The 21,371-nt window shown below is 35.3% G+C and overlaps 1 protein-coding gene across 1 annotated transcript in view; it reads left to right on the top strand.

Annotated features, from left to right (window-relative positions):
- Positions 1 to 21,081, top strand: part of LOC144198709 (protein kinase C alpha type-like) — a 49,879-nt gene extending 28,798 nt beyond the window's left edge. The window contains exons 6-17 of the mRNA XM_077719861.1: positions 1,547 to 1,703; positions 1,785 to 1,919; positions 1,992 to 2,085; positions 3,999 to 4,142; positions 4,215 to 4,388; positions 4,667 to 4,758; positions 5,195 to 5,257; positions 5,503 to 5,641; positions 10,292 to 10,372; positions 10,796 to 10,903; positions 11,968 to 12,108; positions 17,582 to 21,081. Of these exons, the coding sequence (XP_077575987.1) occupies positions 1,547 to 1,703; positions 1,785 to 1,919; positions 1,992 to 2,085; positions 3,999 to 4,142; positions 4,215 to 4,388; positions 4,667 to 4,758; positions 5,195 to 5,257; positions 5,503 to 5,641; positions 10,292 to 10,372; positions 10,796 to 10,903; positions 11,968 to 12,108; positions 17,582 to 17,746 (1,493 nt within the window). The 3' untranslated portion in view covers positions 17,747 to 21,081. The remainder of the gene's footprint in view (positions 1 to 1,546; positions 1,704 to 1,784; positions 1,920 to 1,991; positions 2,086 to 3,998; positions 4,143 to 4,214; positions 4,389 to 4,666; positions 4,759 to 5,194; positions 5,258 to 5,502; positions 5,642 to 10,291; positions 10,373 to 10,795; positions 10,904 to 11,967; positions 12,109 to 17,581) is intronic.
- Positions 21,082 to 21,371: the final 290 nt, after the last annotated feature.

Here is a 21,371-nt window from a genome sequence, read left to right as displayed (position 1 = left end):
GCTGGAAGTGCTTCTTTTTGAGCCATTGTAGTGTTCGCTACAATTGACTGTATTTTTCAGGGTTTTTTACTGTGTTTTACATATGGATGTATATGTATAAATAACTATTCTATTCATTTGCTTCTTAACAGTTTGGAGAACTATGTGTTTTTTTTGCAGTGAGGTGAGATAGGTTTAGGTATTGTATGCAGAGGAACTATTAACTTAACTCACCATGTTTGCTAAAGGAGACGGAGAGCAAACATGGCTGACCTCATTTTTTTTTGGGAGGACACAGTGTGGGTCGATGAAGTCTCTAGAAAATGGTCATTAATTCATCTTCTGAGGCGCTCACGAAAGTCCCGGGGGTGCTAAAGACTGAATAATTTGCCAGGGATAATTCAAATATTAAGAAAACGACAAATATATGAATAGGTAAATTAAACTCAATGCAATTTGAAGCTTCTTAATAATAATGATAAATTGTGAAGGGTCAATTCTAGTGTCCTTTAAAAAAATATGCATATACATATTTCAGTCTTTATTTACATTATTTTAATAGTATTTGGCTACCTGTAAAGAATAGCATTGCTGTTTTATTTCATGCAGTACTTCTAGAACCAGCTAAACTACATTATATAGCTTTTTCGCCACTTAGGGGTTGCAGGTGGAAGTACAGCCAGAGGAATGAATACTAATAATATTTGGAAGGTAAATAATTACCACAAAATAATATTTATGAATAGATTTAAATAGGATTTTTTTTTAAAATCTGCCTGACTTTAATAATATTCAAAATGATATCTCCAGATTATTATTTTATTATTTGTTATAAGTTATGTGATTTGACTTCAGTAGTTGAGAATGTTATCTTTGTTTTGTTAGAATACAATGTATATCAGTAAAAACTATATATTTTGTGATAGCATCCTTGTGTATTTATATTTTTGTGTATTTGGGCCATTAGTGTGTCCTTTTTATTCACTGATCATCTTCTTATGGGAGGATAAAAGAGCTTTCCCTCACTTCCTGCTTTTGCTGCTTTCTAAAGCTTAACATCGCCACACACACACACACACACACACACACTCACACACACACACACACGCACACTCACACTGATACACACACACACACGTTACATGCGAATTGCATGTTTGATGTCGAACACCTGGCGTGAGTTCCACTGATGTTCACCTGGTGTTCAAAAGACTTTACCCGCTTTATTTTTGTTTTTCCCTTCACCAAAAGATTGCTATGAAACGTATCTGCATATTAATTGAATATTCCATATTAATTACAGTATTACTCTTTGAACAAAAAAGATGACAAAAAGAAGAAAAGCAGCTCATGCTTGTCATCTCATTTTCTGAACCGCTTTATCCTCATTAGGGGGTGCTGGAGCCTATTCCAGCTAACTCCAGGCCAGATGCTGGGGACACCCTGATTTCCATCCCAAGTTAAAATGAATTCTAAAACCAGAAGCAAAACAAAAAAGGGTGGAAATATTAAATAATACATATTATGATCATATTAATATGTTTTTTTCCCATTCTTTCTGATTTAGTTGGCGAAGGCAAGAACCTGATACCCATGGACCCCAACGGCCTGTCCGATCCATACGTCAAACTCAAGCTGATACCTGACCCCAAAAATGAGACCAAGCGGAAGACCAAAACCATCCGCTCAAATCTCAACCCTAAATGGGGCGAAACCTTCATCTTGTGAGTCATTTTCCCTTTACCATATATTTTGGCCAGCTCTTTATTTTACATCACCTTACCACGGTTATCCACACTTTCCAGTAAATTGAGACCTACGGACAAAGACCGCCGGCTGTCGGTGGAGGTTTGGGACTGGGATCGGACCACCAGGAACGACTTCATGGGTGCCCTTTCGTTCGGGGTCTCGGAGCTCATCAAGGCGGGGGCCTGTGGCTGGTAATGACCAAATATGGTGTCAAAATCGTCCAACACATGCTCCTCGACTGACGTTAGATCATTGATTGGCAGGTACAAGTTGCTGTGCCAAGAGGAAGGAGAGTATTACAACGTTCCCATCTCAGAGGAGGATGATGGGAATGAAGAACTGAGACTGAAATTTGAGGTGAGGGTCTTACTAATCAAAATTTCTGAGGTCCACATGATTTTTTTAAAATTTATTTTGCCTGATGTGTCCCTCCTGGCTCTCCTTCCCTTGTGGCATTTGGCATCAGTTCCTGTTTTGTATATAAAGCCCGTGTTTTGAGTATGTCTTTGTGGGAGGAGTGTTTTGTGTTTCTGTAAGTAATGTTTGTCGGTGTACATCTACCCTGTTTAGTTTTTTATTTTGTTAAAATTGTTTTGATTATTTGTTTGGTTATTTTTATTTAAAATTCGTAAGATGAGCATGAGCAGTGAAAGTGATAACCGGTCTTGTAGTTAGAGGACATTCTTTTTCTTTCTTAGATATAACTTGAAACTGACCATGAAAAATCCTGAAATGCAGAATTTTGTGGTCTAGTTTAAGTGTTTATCTTGTACCACTAGATGTCAGCAGATATTAAAATTCTGAAAGAACGAAGCTAGAAAAATATATTACCGCACTACCAACAACAAACATATTTGTGGTTATGTTGGGATGTTAACAAACCTGCATGCCACTTTATCCAACTTCTAATGTTTATATTAGTGACGTTCGTAGCTAATATTAAAAGCAGCCATTGTGACATCTTGCAAACTAAAACAGTCCATTTAAATGGCTTCTATTATAACTCCATTTGAACCAGGTTTCTGTTGGACTCTTCTCTGAAACTCTGAACTTTTTCAAAGCGTGAATGTGTTTAACGTAAGGTTGCTCCAAGTGAGTCAGGCTCTCGGGTCGCTTCTCCTTATGGTTCCAGGACCAAGCGCTTTTGGAAGACTCCGATCAGGTGCGTCTGACAGGAAGAAAGTAAGGCTGCTCGCTTGGTTGCTCTCGAATGGCCTTTTTGGCTAAAGCTTCACAGGTGTGCTGTGGTTTGGTGCGGTCTGTTGCACACGGGTTGATGCCATTAACCAAAAACATGGATGAATTTCATAGAAAGAGAAAACACTTGAGGATTGTTAGCAATGTCATTGGTCAGTTTGTGCAGTTATGTCAGTGTTTTGTGTAATGGAGTGGAGATCATTCCTATTTTTTGATGAGGAAAGGACTTGACATTTGAGTAATGGCTTGGCTTTTCATGCATTGTGATGCTGGCAGCTTGTTTGAGAAAACTTAGGTTCTCTTGACTTCTTCTCGCCAAAGTTCAGCATGAGTTTGAAAATATTTGCTCTGGCCAAGTGCAATGTTCCCTCTAAGGACTATTCTCGTCTTCTCTGCGCAGCAGCAATCATATGGCGCGCAGTAAATAAAATCCAAACTTTTTTTTGCCTCTTTCCCCATGATGGCGCCGTTTATGTGGCAGCTAGTGACAGTAGCTTTGTCCATTCTTGTGTTTTTTTCGTGTTTTACAGCATGTTTTACATGAAAAATTAGAGGGAACATTGACATGCATCTGCTTATGGCAGGTGTGATACTGGTGTGTCCATAGCGAGTAATGATGATGTCACTCACACTGGTACTCAGTGCACTCAGGGAGGTTGTTTTTCTACTCAGACCAACGAAAAATTAGAGGGAACATTGGCTAAGTGTGAATATGTTTTTGCATAATATGTTGGAATGGATTCAAAGTAGGCAAGCATGCAACTTTCTTGAAATAGGATGCAACCATGCCAAGTAAAGTTTGTCATCTGTGCCAATGTGGATTGGTTTCTCCAGAAAAAACATGTTATTGGTACAGTATCGGCATCGGTAGATATCAAACTGTTGGGTATTGTCATAGTAAGACTGAAAAATGGTATCACTTTAACACTTGAGTAGTCGGGGGATGAGATACTTACATTTATTATCCCCTCCTGAATTCATGGCAGGGTAGAAATAATGAATTTTGTTCATTTTTATCTGATATTGGCTTGTAGGAACAAACATTGACTTGCACAAATGTGTTATGAGTGCAGAAAGCCAAGCTGGGCCCAGCCAAGAAGGCCACAACAGAAACAGACGGTAGCCCATCTAGCCAGCTGCCTAGCAACAGCTTGGACCAGGTCAAACTCAGCGACTTTAACTTCTTGACTGTACTTGGAAAAGGCAGTTTTGGCAAGGTAAACTAGTTCATTTTCCTTCTCCAACCTCTTCCAAAAGTCTACTAATTTGCTTCTCTCCTGCCACACCAGGTCATGTTGGCAGAAATGAAGGCCACGGAGGAACTATACGCAATAAAGATCCTTAAAAAGGACGTGGTTATTCAAGATGATGACGTGGAGTGTACTATGGTGGAGAAGAGGGTCTTGGCTCAGCAGGATAAACCACCATTCCTCACGCATCTTCACTCGTGCTTCCAGACTGTGGTAGGTACAGAAACCACCACGTCGAGGTCACTTTAAAGTTATTTTTTGTTGCTCAGAGCCAAATGCAGTACAACTGAAAAACATGTCACGTACCCTGAAACCAGGTCATTAAGGCCTACCCAAATAAACACACTAAGTATACAACAATGACAAAACTTTGGACGTGACTGGAGTTTTAAAATGTTGGAAAAAGTATGTCTGTTTGGCGACTTATTTTATGTATATTATGCTCAGTGGCAGAGACCTTTTGTTGAAAACACAAAGTCATTTGTCTACAGGATCGACTGTATTTTGTCATGGAGTATGTCAATGGAGGCGATCTTATGTTTCACATCCAGAAAGTGGGAAAGTTCAAGGAACCACAGGCAGTGTAAGAAAAGCCCCTGTACTTAAGAAAATATATGAATATTATGTAACGAAGGCTTTTTTTTAAAGAAATTTCACATGTTTGTACATGTTCATCACTTACCTGTCAACTTTGCCCTATTTTTTCACTTATAAATGATTGTAACCTCCTTATTAAGCGATAAAAGGTCCAGATTAGAGCCGAAATGGGTAAAACGAAATCATTTTTACAAAAAAAACGTGCTTTTAAAAATCCCATAAATTGTTATACGCCATACAAAAATTTAAAGGATAAAAAAAATGTCTAAGACTGGATTAGCTAACTTTATTCATCCTGTATTTGGAAAATTTGTGAAAATGTAGGAAAACCTATAAGTTGACAGGTATGTAAAGAGCTTCAAAAATCAAAGAATGTTTAGTTTCCCCAGAATCCGATTTTCTGAATTTTGTTGTAATTACAGCTTCTATGCAGCTGAGATCGCTGCTGGTCTCTTCTTCCTTCACGTTCATGGTATCATCTACAGGTAAGCATCATCTATTGTACACCAACTAAAAACACATTTGAGTTAACTGACAAATGTACCGTATTTTCACGACTATAAGGCGCACCACATTTAAAGACGCACCCTCAATGAATTACACTTTTTTCTCCATATATAAAGCACACTGGATTATAAAGCAGCCTGTCTATTTTGGAGAAAATTTAAGACTAAGTCGTGAAAATACAGTAGTCTCTTTTTGAATCCTACATATTTATTTGTTTCTTCAGAGATCTCAAGTTAGACAACGTGATGCTGGATAGCGAAGGCCACATTAAAATTGCAGACTTTGGCATGTGCAAAGAGAACATGTCAGATGGAGTGACCACTCGCACCTTCTGCGGCACTCCAGACTACATCGCCCCTGAGGTGAGTTTTGAACTTGGAAGACACTCTCTAGTGTGAGTGTGACCTGGTGGAAGGAGGTCACTCCTGTCAGAGGTTTTAGTCTGTGTCACCAGATTAAGGACAGTGCCTAGGGTGACACAAACACACAAACATACCCACACACCCACCCACACATATAGAGACAGCATGTGCTTTCTAATGATGTCAGCACTGCAGTCAGGCAGACAGCAAGTATGTCAGCTTCAAGCACACCGTGGGCTGTCTGTTTGTCCTCAACAGCTCGTGAGCATCATAGAAGTTGAGTCTAATGCACTTCTTCTGCTCTATAGGACTTTTAGTTAACTTTACGGCCATTATCAGTTGGTTGCCTCCTACCCACTAGGGAGTTGAGTTATAGATTTTCTTCAGCATTTGGGGATGAGATGTTGTCTATGCGGAGAGAGCGACAACACGCTGCGACCGCTCGCAGTCAGACCGACACTAATGCTTTAGCAGTTGATGGCGCAGCAGGGATGGAAGCCGTCGAGTCCTACGCCATGCTGAGAGAGAGTGGACACGTGCAGTTCTATGCAGGGTCACTTGATTTGAGCCATTTTTAGGCGGGCAAAGTTGACATTGTAGCTCGCAACTTTCCGTAGTGTCCTTGGGCTAGTGTTGTCATTAATGGGGGGATTTTATTGCAAAGCAAGCATGTTTTTATTGATTTTATGACTTGAAAACAGTTTTGCTTTAACTCATGATTACGAGTGGCTCTTTTAAAAACTTGTTATAGTGATAAAAGTACGAACAAGATTCAGTTGTCATCTCATTTTAGATGTAATACTGACTTCGTGGGCTATTTTGTTGTTGAAAAACAACTGTTTAGGAATAATATTTATATATATATATATATATATTTTATAACTGGATTAAAAGCCCTGAATATTCCGTTTTTTATAGATCTAACACAATGTTTATTTGAGCTTTTTTTAAATATATTTTTAGATTTTACAAAATGATTTATGAACTAAAAACACAGAAAAAAATTATTAAAAATGACAATTATTGATTTAAAAGGAGAAAATCAGGAAATTTAATATACATCTATACTCTTCATTTTAATTTGATCCTAAAACAGAAAAGTCGGCACTCATGATTTACTTTCCCGGGCCACACAAAATGATGTGGCTGGCCAGATTTGGCCCCCGGGCTGCCACTTTAACACACGTACTCTAAACTAAATATTTGAACCTTTGTAAACAAAAATATGTCCATCACTTTTTAGGTCCTTTAATGCCATAATACTTCACCAAAATAGGAAGTACGCACATATCGACGCCAGTTCATTCGATCATTCGCCGCCAGCCTCTCCCTGTCAAAATGAATTGGACCTCTCGCGGCATTGATAAAGTTATCGCTCTGTTTGGCCTGACCTATATTACCAGGTACTACTTCTTAGTTGCGGCTTCTGTCTGGGAGGAATGATTCCACGAATATACATTCACACACTTCAGTAACTTTGCTCGAAAAAGAATGCGACAGAGACAAAGAGAAACGCCTGTTGCCAAAACAAGCAGACGTAAACGCTATTAAGCGAGAGTAAAAGAGCAGAAGCAGCATTTGGACAATGAGAAAGAGCAGTCTAATGATGACTCAGTGACATTTCACATCAGCATTTGAGACTAGCGAGCTGTCTGATGCGCTCCATTTCCCTCGCCGGCCTCGTTGACCCGAGCGCCAAGCTTCATCTCGAGGAGAAAAAGAACACACCGTGTGCTGTCAAGATGATAAAGTACAAATTTAGCCTGTTAACAAGTCCTGTTATTCTATTTTTACGTGGCGGCCACTTCTTTAGGTACACCTGCAGAATGGAAAGAGATATAATGGAAGGTGATTAGTATGACATCATCTCAGGGTGCAAGTTTTGTGTCTCGATGGGGTTTTGGTTTGGTTATTTGTGTCAAAACTTTATTTTTTAGGGCCACTGAAGACTGTAAAAGTCCTTTTTTTCATTTTAATTAAACATTTTAAGAGAATGAATGGATTTTAAATAGAGATAAGTATAGTTTTATCTTGTTATTTAAAGTATTCCAAAATAAAGTAAACAACAGACATGAAAATATGATATTTACTGAATATTTTGATACATTTGATGCAAAATTTGAAAAGAATACCCTTTAATTCTCATTTTGGATTCAAATAAATGCTAAATCGGAGTTTATTGATTTATACCGAATTTTCATTAATATAAGGCGTACCCTCATTGAAAAGATACATAATAAAATAATGATAAGTTATAATTACAAGTAATAATAACAATAAATCATAAAAAAATACATCAACTTAAACCCATTCTTCAAAAAACCAAACAAATCTATTCAAAATAAACAAAACCCCTCAATTAACCCTACATTTTCTTTCACAATCTTCAACTCACTTCATGCCATTGACTGCAATAAATGTGAATTCATTTAAACTCAGAAAATGTCATTTTTTTTACATGGCAGCCCGTTAATTAAATACTATCCGACCTGTAAAGGTTTAATTTCTTATAAAATCCTTCCCCCACTAGGTATAACAATAACAACAACAGATATAAGGCAGTTACCACAATGCATTGAATTCTAAATTGTTGTCATATGAAGCACAAGGGTGGTCTGGTCTTCCATACGCGTTTGTTTTTACAGAGAGTAGCCTGGAATAGCTCGCAGTCTGATCCAAAACTGTCATGTAGCATTAAGCTTAATAGGACCTTGATGTCTCCGGCGATATACACACACAAAGACACACAAATTCTCCAATAGACGACACAATGACAAAAACAGATGCACAAATAACCCTAGATCTCATTTATTTAGAAGTATAGAACATTAGTAAAAGATTTGTCAAATTGTATCTACCCGGCAATATCAAATATATGACATAAATAGAACTACACACATTTACATGCCACAGTGAATCAGTCAAAGTGGCCTGAGGCATTTGTACAATGGAAAAAAGGGAAAAAAAAACATACTGGGTAAAAGCAGGGAATGTCAGGTTTGGATCACACTTGTCGCTTCGGATTGGGTTTTTTTTGGTCTTGTCACAACTTGCTTGATAGCAGGTACACTTGACTTATTTATTACGATTCTCCAACACGTTGCAAATGTAAAGACGGTGCAGAAAAGGTTGGTGTGAGTGACTTTTTCAATTGGTAGTGTTGCAGTATGCAAGTTTGAGCTTTATTTAGCTATTAAGAGACAGCATATATTAATGAACATGTCTATAATTATGTTAATGAACATATATATGTCAATATTAACGTTAACTTGATTTCATGTGGGCCAGGCCATTTTAGATATAATATTTAGATTTTTTTTTTTTTATAAATGGATTAAAGGAACTGGATTAAAATCTCTAAATATTATTTTTTTTATAGATTATTAGATCTTTTTTTTATAAGAGATTTTTTTTAATTTAATAATTGGTTTTTATTTTAAAAGGACACCATTTTTTTATCATTTTCCATATTTTAGTCAAAAACAAAATATTTTTATATATTTTTAGATTTTGCAAGACTATTTTTGACCTAAAAACACTGAAAAAATGGATTAAAAATTGCAATTATTGATTTAAAAGGGGGAAAATCAGGAAATATAATATACATCTACATCTATCATTTTAATTTGACCCTAAAACAAAGAGTCGATCAATCGTCAATAATGCTCACTTTTCTTGGAGAAAGTGCTAATCTGGGCTCCTTTTTGAGACAATTTTTCACTTTAAAAAAAATCCTAAAGATGCAACAAGTCTTGCTAATGATCGCTACAAATCAAGATGTATGGTCCTTACCTTAACTCTCTCTCCAACTGCCCATCTATGACCAAAATGTCTCTTCTTGTTATAGACACAACCTCACATTATTTTAGCTCTCCTCCAGAGGTTAAACTCTCTAATGTGTGCAGTTTTTGGAAGAAATCGCAGAGGTCAATTCACAGAGACAGAGTTCAACGCATGTGACATATTTCAGCGCGTCCTTTGTCTTGGCTGGGCGTAATCCTTGCTGTCAGTTCATTGCAGATTGCTCTCCCAGAATAAGACAACCTTTTTCCTTATTTTTGACTTAAAAACACTGAAAAAAAACAGATTAAATAAATCGCAATTATTAATTTAAAAGGGGAAAAATCAGGAAATATAATATACATATATTACCATTTTAGCTATTTTAAAATATATTTTTAAATTTTACAAAATGATTTTTGGACTAAAAACTCAGAAAAATTGATTAAAAAATTACAATTATTGATTTAATAGGAGGAAAATCAAGAAATTTAATATACATCTATACACTTCATTTTAATTTGATCCTAAAATTGAAAGTCGGCACTCATGATTTACTCTTCCGGGCCACAAAAAATGATGCGGCGGGCCAGATTTGGCCCGCGGGCAGCCACTTTGACACCTGTGTCGTAAGGGATACAACGAAATGCTGGCGGCGTGCTAATCTCAAGGGGATTTTGACATTCAGATACTGTTGTCCGCCTGCATACATGTATGTGTACACACTTTTATTTTTGTTTTGCTGTTGCCTAACCATTGTTGTTCAATTAAAAATGACATGAGACTGTCCTTGATAGGCTTGAATTTCTGATGCAAAGCTGTAGTTGTTGTTTTTTTTTTTTTTGTCAATTTTTTTTCTTTCCTTCACAGATTGTTGCATATCAGCCTTATGGACGCTCTGTTGACTGGTGGGCTTATGGAGTGCTTTTATATGAAATGTTAGCTGGACAGGTGAGAACAACCATTTTTTTACAGATGTCTATATTAAGGGTCAACTTGATTTCATGTGGGCTGGACCATTTTAGATATAATATTTAGATTTTTTTATATCAATGGATTAAATGAACTGGATTAAAGAGCCTGAATATTTAGTTTCTTTTATAGATCTAACACAATGTTTGTTTGAGCTTTTTTTAATATATTTTTAGATTTTACAAAATGATTTTTGAGCTAAAAACACAGAAAAAAATGATTAAAAATTACAATTATTGATTTAAAAGGGGGGAAATCAGGAAATTTAATATACATCTATACTCTTTATTTTAATTTGATCCTATAACAGAAAGTCGGCACTCATGATTTACTTTCTCGGGCCGAACAAAATGATTCAGCGGGCCATATTTGACAAAAAACTGTTGTTTTTTTTCCCCTCAGCCTCCCTTTGATGGAGAGGATGAAGACGAGTTGTTCCAGTCTATAATGGAGCACAATGTGTGTTACCCAAAATCCTTGTCCAAAGAAGCTGTTTCTATCTGCAAAGGGGTGAGTAAAACGTTTGGTCCATACCCACGACGGCACGTTTGTGTGAGAAGCAAAAATTCATTCGTCATAAATCCTTGATGTTGGTTTAATACATCTAGGACAAACACACATGTTGCATCATTTTGCACACACTGTTTCCCCAGTTTAAGTTGAAAATCATGCAAATGAGAACTTGAGTGCACTTTGTGGTTCTCTTCATTGAAGCCAACATAATATCAGATCTTGTACAGGATGTCTGCATTTTGTCTTTTTTATTTGAAAGAAATGGATGAACTGATTCCAGGTTTGTTTATGTGGTTTTTTAAAATACTGGTAGACACAACAAAGATTGAAAAGGTTTATTTTGATGTATGAAACAGACAAGAAATGGGAATATGTACATAAAATGGCAATAGAATTAAAATGTACTGTATTTTCAGGACTATAAGGCGCACTTAAAAGTCTTAAATTTTCTCCAAAATAAACAGGGCGCCTCATAATCGGGTGCTTTATATATGGAAAAAAAATGTCATTCATTGACAGTGCGCCTTTTAATACATTGCGCCATATAGTCGTGAAAATACGGTAATCAGATTTTCATTTATTTGTGTTTATTTTCAAAGATACTTTACAATCACATGTACTCATTAATTAAAATTTCACCTATTTCTACTATGATAGTATTTTGAGAGCCAAATATTTTTATTTTTGGTAAAACTTCCAACATTCCGGTTGTTGTCATCTTCAAGATTTTTCTTGCTATTCATATTCCTTCTAATACAATTCAATTTTTCCACCCAAACAGCCTAGCAATCAACCATTTATGTGTCACTAAAAGCATCATCATTTTTGCAAAAGCAAAACAAGTACAGAGCGTACCAACACAACAAAAAATGGCACAATTATGTCACTTATTTTCCAGCCCTTCTGTCTCATTATCTACTGACCTAAAAAAAAGCAGTGGAATCACATTACGGGTCACATTAGTGGAAGAAAAACATACATATTTCAACTCCTCTGATGTACATAAATGTAACCCACATGTTTTGATTCCTTGTCCAATTTATTCTTCTGTGTATTAACAGTTGATGACCAAACATCCGTCCAAGCGTCTTGGATGCGGCTCTGAAGGAGAACGAGATGTCCGAGAACATGCTTTCTTCAGACGTATCGACTGGGAACGTCTTCAAAATAAAGAGATACAGCCGCCATTTAAACCTGAACCGGTACGTCTTGTGTGCTTAACCATAGTCGTCCAACTTATTTGGACATTGCCAAACATACTACTACATACTTACCGTATTTTCTTGACTATAAGGCGCACCACATTTAAAGGCGCACCCTCAATGATTGACACATTTTAATTTGTTTCCATATATAAAGCAGACTGGATTATAAGGCGCCTTGTCTATTTTGGAGAAAATTAAAGACTTTTAAGTGCGCCTTATAGTCGTGAAAATACGATACATCTTAACTAATCAACAAACTCATAAAGAATATTGTTCATTTTTAAGACATAAAGCCGCCATTCAAACCCGAACTGGTACATCTTGTGTGCTTAACCATAGTCTTCCAACCTATTTGGACATTGCCAAACATACACATATACATATACCTTACCGTATTTTCACTACTATAAGGCGCACCTTATTTAAATGCGCATCCTCAATGAATGACACATTTTAATTTGTTTCCATATATAAAGCACACTGGATTATAAGGCGCCCTGTTTATTTTGGAGAAAATTTAAGACTTTTAAGTGCGCCTTATAGTGCAGAAAATACGATACATCTTAACTATTCAGCAATCTTACATAAAGATTGTTCATTTTTAAGAGATACAGCCGCCATTCAAACCCCAACTGGTACGTCTTGTGTGCTCAGCCATAGACGTCCAACCTATTTGGATATTGCTAAACATAAAATTCAGTTTTAAGTTAAATAAATGGAGCAAGGGACTATAATTATACAGCAAATGGCCTATGAAAAATCCCACCAATAATCACACACTGGTTACGTTTACACTCACACATGCAGGATGACATATTTATACACGCAGATTGCAATCCTTTTGCACTTTCCACATGGCTGATATCATTCTTCAGAAAGCGTGAACACATTTCAACACGCGTAATTATAGTTGATAGAAGCCGGTATGTGGAAAAAAAATGCCTGCATTAGACTGGTTTAATGTGGTAGGGTAGATTATAATCTATATTTAATGCATGTTTATAAGTTTTCACTTATGCAAATACGTTTTGGCGATTAGTTCACTACAATAACTTATTTTCAAAGGGATTTTCTTTATTTCGGTAAGTGAACGTATCTTCAAATATTGAATTTCAGTCAAATCGTGCAACTTTTTTGTCCATTTAATCTAAAAATTAACCTTCAAGTGCAGGATTTCCTCAACAATGTTGCGTGACACTATGTCAAAATCGAGCTGTGTATACACGGCATACTAAATCTTGCATATGACATACAGAATGCGCCATAAATATTTCCATACATCCTTATCTTAATGTATAATTCACACAGCACTGTGTATTATCAATTACTTATTTGACAGATAGGATGAGGCACATGTTGTCAAGACAAGCACAGAAAACAAATATAAGCATAGAGCGCGGGTAGAACAGTCTTATGGGTGTCTTAAATATTCATAAATATATCATAAGGTGCCTGGCAGGCCCCCCGCTGTTCACTGGATGCACTTAATGGGATGCAAATGTTGTGTGTAGGCATGTGCTTGACTTTCAATGGAAATGTTTACATCGTATGTAGGACGAATGGGAGGGATGTGGGAAGAGAGATAGGCTGAGGATGTGTGTTATGTATTGATTTGTTGTAGGCTTTGTATGTGTTGGTTGTATGTGAGCGCCACGTTAAAAAAAATTATTTTGGGATGTTATCTTATTGTTGGAGTGAACTGGGCAGTGGAAAACCTTCAAAAGGAGGTTTTATGAATTAGTTTGGTTGTTGGAATTGTTATTTTAATGCTAAAAGGGCACATTTTTTGAAGTTATTGGCTGCCATTGAAAGCAATAAAATGCCAATTTTATTTAGCATTATTAGGATATGAATTATTTCTGACTATTCAACACCCCTTGCCACCAAAATCGAGTAATTCTTGATCTTTTTTTCTCAATTCATTTTTTAAAGCTTGAATTTTATTTAGATTAATTAAGATATGAAGTATTTATTTATGACTATTTAAATCATTGAATACCCCTTGCTGCCAAAATTGAGTCATTTTTTGAGTCTTTTTTTTCTCAATTCATTAGTTTTTTTCAAGTTTTTATTTTATTAACAATGATTACAATATGAATTATTTATTTATGACTATTTAAATCATTCACCATCCCTTGCTGCCAAAATTGAATCATTTTTTTATCTTTTTTTCTCAATTATTTTTTTTATTTTATTTTCAATTTTATTTACAATTATTAAGATATGAATGATTTATTTATGACTACATATCTAAATCATTGGACACCCCTTAGTGCCAAAATTGAGTAAGCCACAAAATATTTTCCATTCCGAAAAAAATTGATTAAAAAATTACAATTATTGATTTAAAAGGGTGAAAATCAGGAAATATAATATACATCTATACTCTTCATTTTAATTTGATCCTAAAACACAAAGTCAGCACTCATAATTTACTTTCCCATGTATCCTGCACAAGGTCAAAGGTCAAACATGTTTTCCCCAAGCACTCAACGTAATGATGTCATTGATTTTTCCTGCGGAGCAATGACACGTCCTTTTTCATAGTAATTGCTAATCAATACATTTCCATACATTCTCTTGTTTGTTTTATATTGTAAGTCATCCCATCCAAAGTATTTAAACAGCACATTAATCACACCAATAAGAAAATAATCATTTCCCATACATAAAAGAGTCCAAACTTGTCATAAACTGCCTTTAAATGTCTTCACTGATTATAAAGAATTACATTTTGTGGTGAAATGAGGTGAAGAACTGCTTCTCATAGTCTTGGTTGCACGGAAAGTCGATACGGCACGTGAGAAAGGGTGTGTTGGCACGATTCTTAACGGAGGCGAAGCGGCAGTTATCATCCTAAGTAGCGAGCTTGTTTTAATATGCTTGAGTGCAGAGGCGTGCATGCTTGTGTACAGTAAATTGCAGAGGGAGAGAATGAAAAGTAGGTCAAAATCTCATGTAGGACACTTTGTTATCAACGTTGCTTCAACAGCTTGGGTCATCAACCCGGAAGATTTGGCTCAATAATACCAGCAACAACAAAAAAAAGAAGAATGTAAAAATGGGAGTAGTGGACATCACCTAAATTGAATGTTTTTTTATTGATAATAGTTGTAAATGTGTCTAAAATCTTTCAGCAGAAATAAATGTCTGTTTATTGATTTATCCAATTGTGTAAGCAAAAACAACAGCTGTACCAATCATCCCATATCAGGTATTCATTATTAACAATTAAGGTCAGAACTCAAAAACAACTCCATTGGAAATTAAACAAGTCAAAGCCTTCATTCGGCAAAACAATTCCATAATCAAGCGAAAAAAGCGTCACGATTTACGACAATATGCGAGTAATCACGAAAGTTGTTGGATAGCAATCACACTGCATCCGCATCTTCTTAAGCGTCCTTCTAGGTCTGCAATCTGGGGTAAAGGTCAGTCCTATCTTCCAGTAAACCGTCCTCGGAACTGTTTACGATCCCAAGCTCGCCCGAGACAAATTAAAAAAGCTCTCATACAAAAATGATTAAATGCACACATGTATAATAGTATTACAGAATTAGGTCAAATTTTGCTTTGAGAACACTTTCAAAGTGTCACACTTATAAAAAAAAAAACAGAAGCCAGAATTGATATTTTTATGAACATTGACATCAACATGATCATTAAATCATTTAAAGATGTTCATTTTTTTTTTTTTGATTCTGTGGTAAAATAGGCTAAAAATAGGCTACCGAATTCATGTAATATTTGTTTATTTTGAAAATAATTTTCTTTTCATTTGCATTTGGCCCCCTCCATTTTTTGTGTTCTTTTCTCAATTGTGGCATTGTAAAAAAAAAAAAAAAGTGAAGCTTGTCATTAGAGGTCAAAGTTATAAAAAAAAAAAAAGTGCTGCCGAAGGCGGAGTCAGTGATGGATGGGAGAAGACAGTTAAAGGATGCTGGCCATTAGCCGTCAGGTATCTGCTGTGCCTTATTTGCTCGCTCACGTACACACGCCAACACCGACGTTTGTCCTTTAAGAGTAGCTTACAGGGAATGTCACCTGTCAGTAAAAAGATCATGGAAGGACATATGAACCAACAAAAAAACATTTGTGCAAATTGCCAGTTCTAGAAAGAATACTCGGCCAAAAATATTTAGGAATGTTGATGGTTCGGCACATCATTTGCAGAAAAATGGATGCTAAAGTCAACACAAGTGAATGTAGGTCAGTTAGTGGAAGTGTGTTACTCATGAGTTTTCCCCATTGAAAGTGACAATGACAAAGGGATGTCTCATCTGCATACGTAATCGTCCTTCTGTTCATGCATAATGTTTTTGTAGGCAAGTTCATTCCGCGTTGTGGGGGGGGGGGGGTGTTATGGCTATTCTTACCATGTTTAGCGGAACTACCGTCCTATCTAATGACGAATATACACATTAAAATATGATATTTAGGTTGAATGAGTGTTTTAGCAGTAAATATCTCATGTTTGTCATTATATTGGCAAATCAGTAAGTTTACAGTATTCTTAAGAATATATTTTTTCAATTATTTCAACAGTCTACTACAGGGGGTGTCAGACTCAGGTTGGTTCGCGGCCCGCTTTAATGTCAACTTGATTTCACGTGAGCGGACCATTTTAGATATATTTAGATTTTTTTGTTCATAAATGGATTAAATGAACTGGATTAAAAGGCCTGAATATTGTTTTTTTATAGAACTAAAACAATGATTATTTTAGCTTTTTAAAATATATTTTTAGATTTTACAAAATGATTTTTGAACTATAAACACAAAAAATGATTAAAAAAATGACAATTATTGATTTAAAAGGTGGAAAATCAGGAAATGTAATCTATATTATACTTTTCATTTTAATTTGATCCTAAAACTGAAAGTCGGCACTCACGATTTACTTTCCCGGGCCACACAAAATGATGCAGCGGGCCAGATTTGGCCCCCGCTCCACCAATTTGACACTTATGGTCTAGTACTACTAACCTAGTAGTCAGTTTCATCAATTGGTATTTAGTTTGTGTTTAAATATAATATAATATATTCTTTCTTCGGTTATCTTTGCAAGTGACAAACCATGAAAGTTGAGGGAATACTGTACATCCCCAAAAATGTGAAAATGGAACTTTTGGTCAAAGAGTAGACATTTATGTAAGCAAGAAAATGTTCCACAGCTGCGCTAAAGCTGATTTGGTCTTGTAAACGCTCCACTGCCATCGAGATGAATGAGATCTAGAGCATGAAATGTGATGTTAATAGCCAGGTGTGTTGTTTTCCTTTTATTCGTGTCAGTGGACATGCGGAAAAGTATTTTGATTACATTTCTGCCTTTGACAAAAAAAAATGGGTCCAAATGGGAGATAAAAACATACTAGAAATGGCGGACTTCAACAATCACATTGTGGGAAAATGCTAAGAGTTTTTGTCAGTATTTAACTTTAAATATGTATGTTTTTTTCTTTAATGACAGTGTGGAAAAGGAGCAGAAAACTTCGACAAGCTCTTCACTCGTACACAACCTCAGCTGACGCCTCCCGACGAATTAGTGATCGCCAACATCGACCAAGCCGAGTTTGCCGGTTTCTCCTTCATCAACCCACAGTTTGTACACCCGTCGTTCCCAAACAGCGCTTAAAAAAAAAATGGCCAATTCCCTTTTTTCGAACCGCACTGTGAAGGAATTCTCTACTTACTGCCATTAACCTTAAAGCAAACAACCCCTAAAACGATAAAAACTCCAAACTGGATGCATCATTTCAAAATAAAACCCAAGGGAATGTAGGGCATGCTTATATGTTTTCTATTGGATATTTTACAGTCTAGATTTTAGCTTTGTTTTCGACTTTTCCGCCAAAAAAAGTCGTTTATGAACGAGCATGTATGGTGTATACGGTGATGTTTTTACTCCAAAACTGGACGCACTGAGATTAAATGTTCATCAAATGCCAGTATGCGAATATATAAGGAATATATGAAGTTTTTGAAACGGATTTGACGTTGATGACCGTCAATTTTTATTGAAAAAAAGCATTATTTCAAAAAAGCATGCATTCGATTCTGTAGATGCGCATGTACTATCTGACTTTGCATTCTCATTTATTTGTTTTTAAAAAATATTTTTCATTTTTTTGTTTTTTAATGAAAAAGTAAGAATAGCCTGATGGTTCCTCTTTTTTTGGAGAAAAGCCAAACGGAAAGTAGAGCTAATGCAGGCATTAAAAAAGCAATTTTTGATTATTCCGTGTCGTGTTTACAGTTTGACAGTCAAATTTTTTTTGTTTTTTTATGTCTGTAAAATTCTACAATTATTATATCAAGTCAGTAATCACAAAAATATGAAGTAAGAGTTTTAATATAAACCATAATGGAACTTGGAAAACAAAAAAATATATTTTAAATATTTTGGGGTAGGTGATAAAGCCCTATTAAACTTCAATTTTTCCATTTATTTGATATTTTTAAGTCTATAAATAATTTGAATTCAAAGGATATATTTTGTGTATACCTTTCAAAAAAAATCCACAAATTTAACTATTGTTATAATTCAGGTAAAAATTATTGCTTATAGCACTTAATATTTCCCCCAAAAATTTGCTATAAAAGACTTAATGGAACGTCTCCATTTTGAAATAAAAAAAATTGTGGGGTGGTTTTTAAATGTTTTAATGTTAAAATATGTTGCAAAAGTGCAATGAAAAACACTTTTCTCTTTAGTAAAATCCAATTATTTACTCGTTCTTTTTAGGAAAATTAACTTAATTTACCAATATATAATATATATAGGTCTACCTATACAGCAAAATTAACAAAATTATTTCCTTTTCTTTTTAGATAATATTTTCAAAGCTATATCTGTTTTTTTCGCATTATTGTCTTCATCATTTTATATTTGGCTGCATCTAAATTATTGTACAATTCCTTTGTAAATAGTCGTGGTGGCTAATGAGTCCCGCACATTTTTTTTTATAAATATCAACTCATAAATGTGCTTAAAAGAATCCAAAATTAAGAAAGTTTGGTTCAATAATGCAACATCTTTGCAAGTTTATCGTTTTAGAAAATTTGTCAATGATTGAATGCCGTTTACTGTCATTATTGTCCATTAATTTGACGTTGTGATGAGCTAGCTGCTAGCATGTACGCGTTAGCATCGCTCAAGCATGTAAGTCATTAAATGCAGCATGCTTTCACCTAAAAAATAGTCATGAATGACATCACAAATTAATACTTAAATCGTGAATAAAGCCAGTTTATGACTTGTAACAATTTTAACTAGATAGAACTACAATAACAAGAAACACGGTCAGTATTTATAATGTGTATTTCGTCTTTTTTGGTCTGTTTTCAGGGTGCGAAAGTGTATTTTAACACACAACTCCTTTTGGCCAAGAGTTTTTACATTGGGCCAGCAGAATTTAGTAGCATTTTATTAAAAACAAATGCACTGAAATAATTATTTAATAAGGTTTACCCCTTTAAGAAGGAATCATGATCAATTTTAGTGGAACGTATCAATGGAAAGCGCATTTTCACTTGCATTTTGTGAACTAATTCCACTAACATGCTTCATGTTTGACAATTGTTTTGTTTACCTTTTTTTGTATTTTAAGTGTTACGTTTGCTTATTTGTTTTTAATTATTATTTGACAACAAAAATGACTGATTTTAGTGTTTATTTCTCCCCCACTTTATGTTGCTATCCACCAGTGGGACCACTCCCATAGATGTTCAATTTATTTGATAGAAAAACATGAAATGCAGTTTAGACATGGTGATATTTATTAAGTGAGTACGGTTCAGTGCCATTGATGGAGGTGGTGGTTGGACGTTTGGTCGCCAGATGTTTGGTCGCCGGTCAAATGGTGACAGAGAGTTTACTGTTGAAACCAGCTCTCAAAATTATATTCATTAGAGATAGTTTAATATCTAAGGGAGAGAGTTTAATATCTAAGAGAGAGAGTTTAATATCTAAGAGAGAGTTTAATATCTAAGAGAGAGAGTTTAATATTTAAGAGAGAGTTTAATATTTAAGAGAGAGAGTTTAATATCTGACAGAGATAGTTTAATATCTAAGAGACAAAGTTTAATATCTAAGAGAGAGAGTTTAATATTTAAAATTCTAAGTACTGTTTAATATAAGTACATTGGACTGGCGACCAAACGTCCGGCGGCCAAATATCCGGCGACCAAACATGGAGGTTTATGGCCACAACTATTGGAATATTGAATTTATCTTTTCTCATTTGGGAAATGTTTATTTGCAGTTTATTTTTTGAAGAAGGAAATCACTTTATGTGTCTAAAAGTTCAGATAAGAATATCTGGTAGGTTTTTTTTTTTTAATCAGTGTATACGACCCTAACGTCTTTTAGGAAAATAGAAAGGAAAGCAAAAATTTACATACATTTTATTTGAAGAACCATTGTGTTTCTTCATTTCCTTGACTTTAATTCCTCTCGTCTTGTTTTTTTTTTTTTTTTTTTTTGCGCTAATCCATCAAATTATCGAGATTTGTCCTCATCAAAAATTGTCCAAATGTCCAACTCTCTTTGTGTTTATAAATCCCCCCAAAAAAGAAATTTCCTTGAGCCATGACTATGTTGGTGTTTAACCTTGTTTACATCTTGGTCAATTTCTTATCTTATTTTTGGCCAGATCATAATCCAGTCATTTTACTTGTGAAGTATGAGTGAATAGTTTGTCTTCTTTCTTATGCGACTACTCGATAAATCCCGTAGAATTTAGTCAGTGCCAGTTAAGAGAAGTGAAGAATTATTGCCAAAAAAATCATGACACAATCTCTTACAGTACAAAAAAAGGACTTCCAGTAGACAATGAATGACAATTATGTGTATTTTAGAAATGTCTGGTGTCTTTCCTTGTAAGCCTGAAACCTTTAAAATGACTGAGAAATCTACCTTGTAATTGTGTCATTTGTACCTAATGTATGATAATGCAAATAAAAAAAAGAGAAAGGAAACATGTTTATATTTTGGGAGAGCATATCTTTGCTTGTTTTTTTAAATCTGGGTATGTTTAATTGGCGCAGAGGTTAGTTCACTGGACTCCCATGTGTGAGATGTGGGTTCAAATCCCGGTTGGGACACATTTTCACTTTGTTGTTTCTGTGGACTTCTTGTCAAGACACTGAAATGGTTACAAAGGAAAGTGTAGCCAGTTGGTTGGCGCAGAGGTTAGAGCACTGGACTCCTGTGTGGGAGACCTGGGTTCAATTCCCGGTTGGGACACTTTTTCACTTAA

This window comes from Stigmatopora nigra, chromosome 6 (assembly GCF_051989575.1).
Source record: "Stigmatopora nigra isolate UIUO_SnigA chromosome 6, RoL_Snig_1.1, whole genome shotgun sequence".
Taxonomy (NCBI): domain Eukaryota; kingdom Metazoa; phylum Chordata; class Actinopteri; order Syngnathiformes; family Syngnathidae; genus Stigmatopora; species Stigmatopora nigra.
Note: the sequence above shows the minus strand (reverse complement) of the source record. Positions and strands in the feature narration are given on the sequence as shown.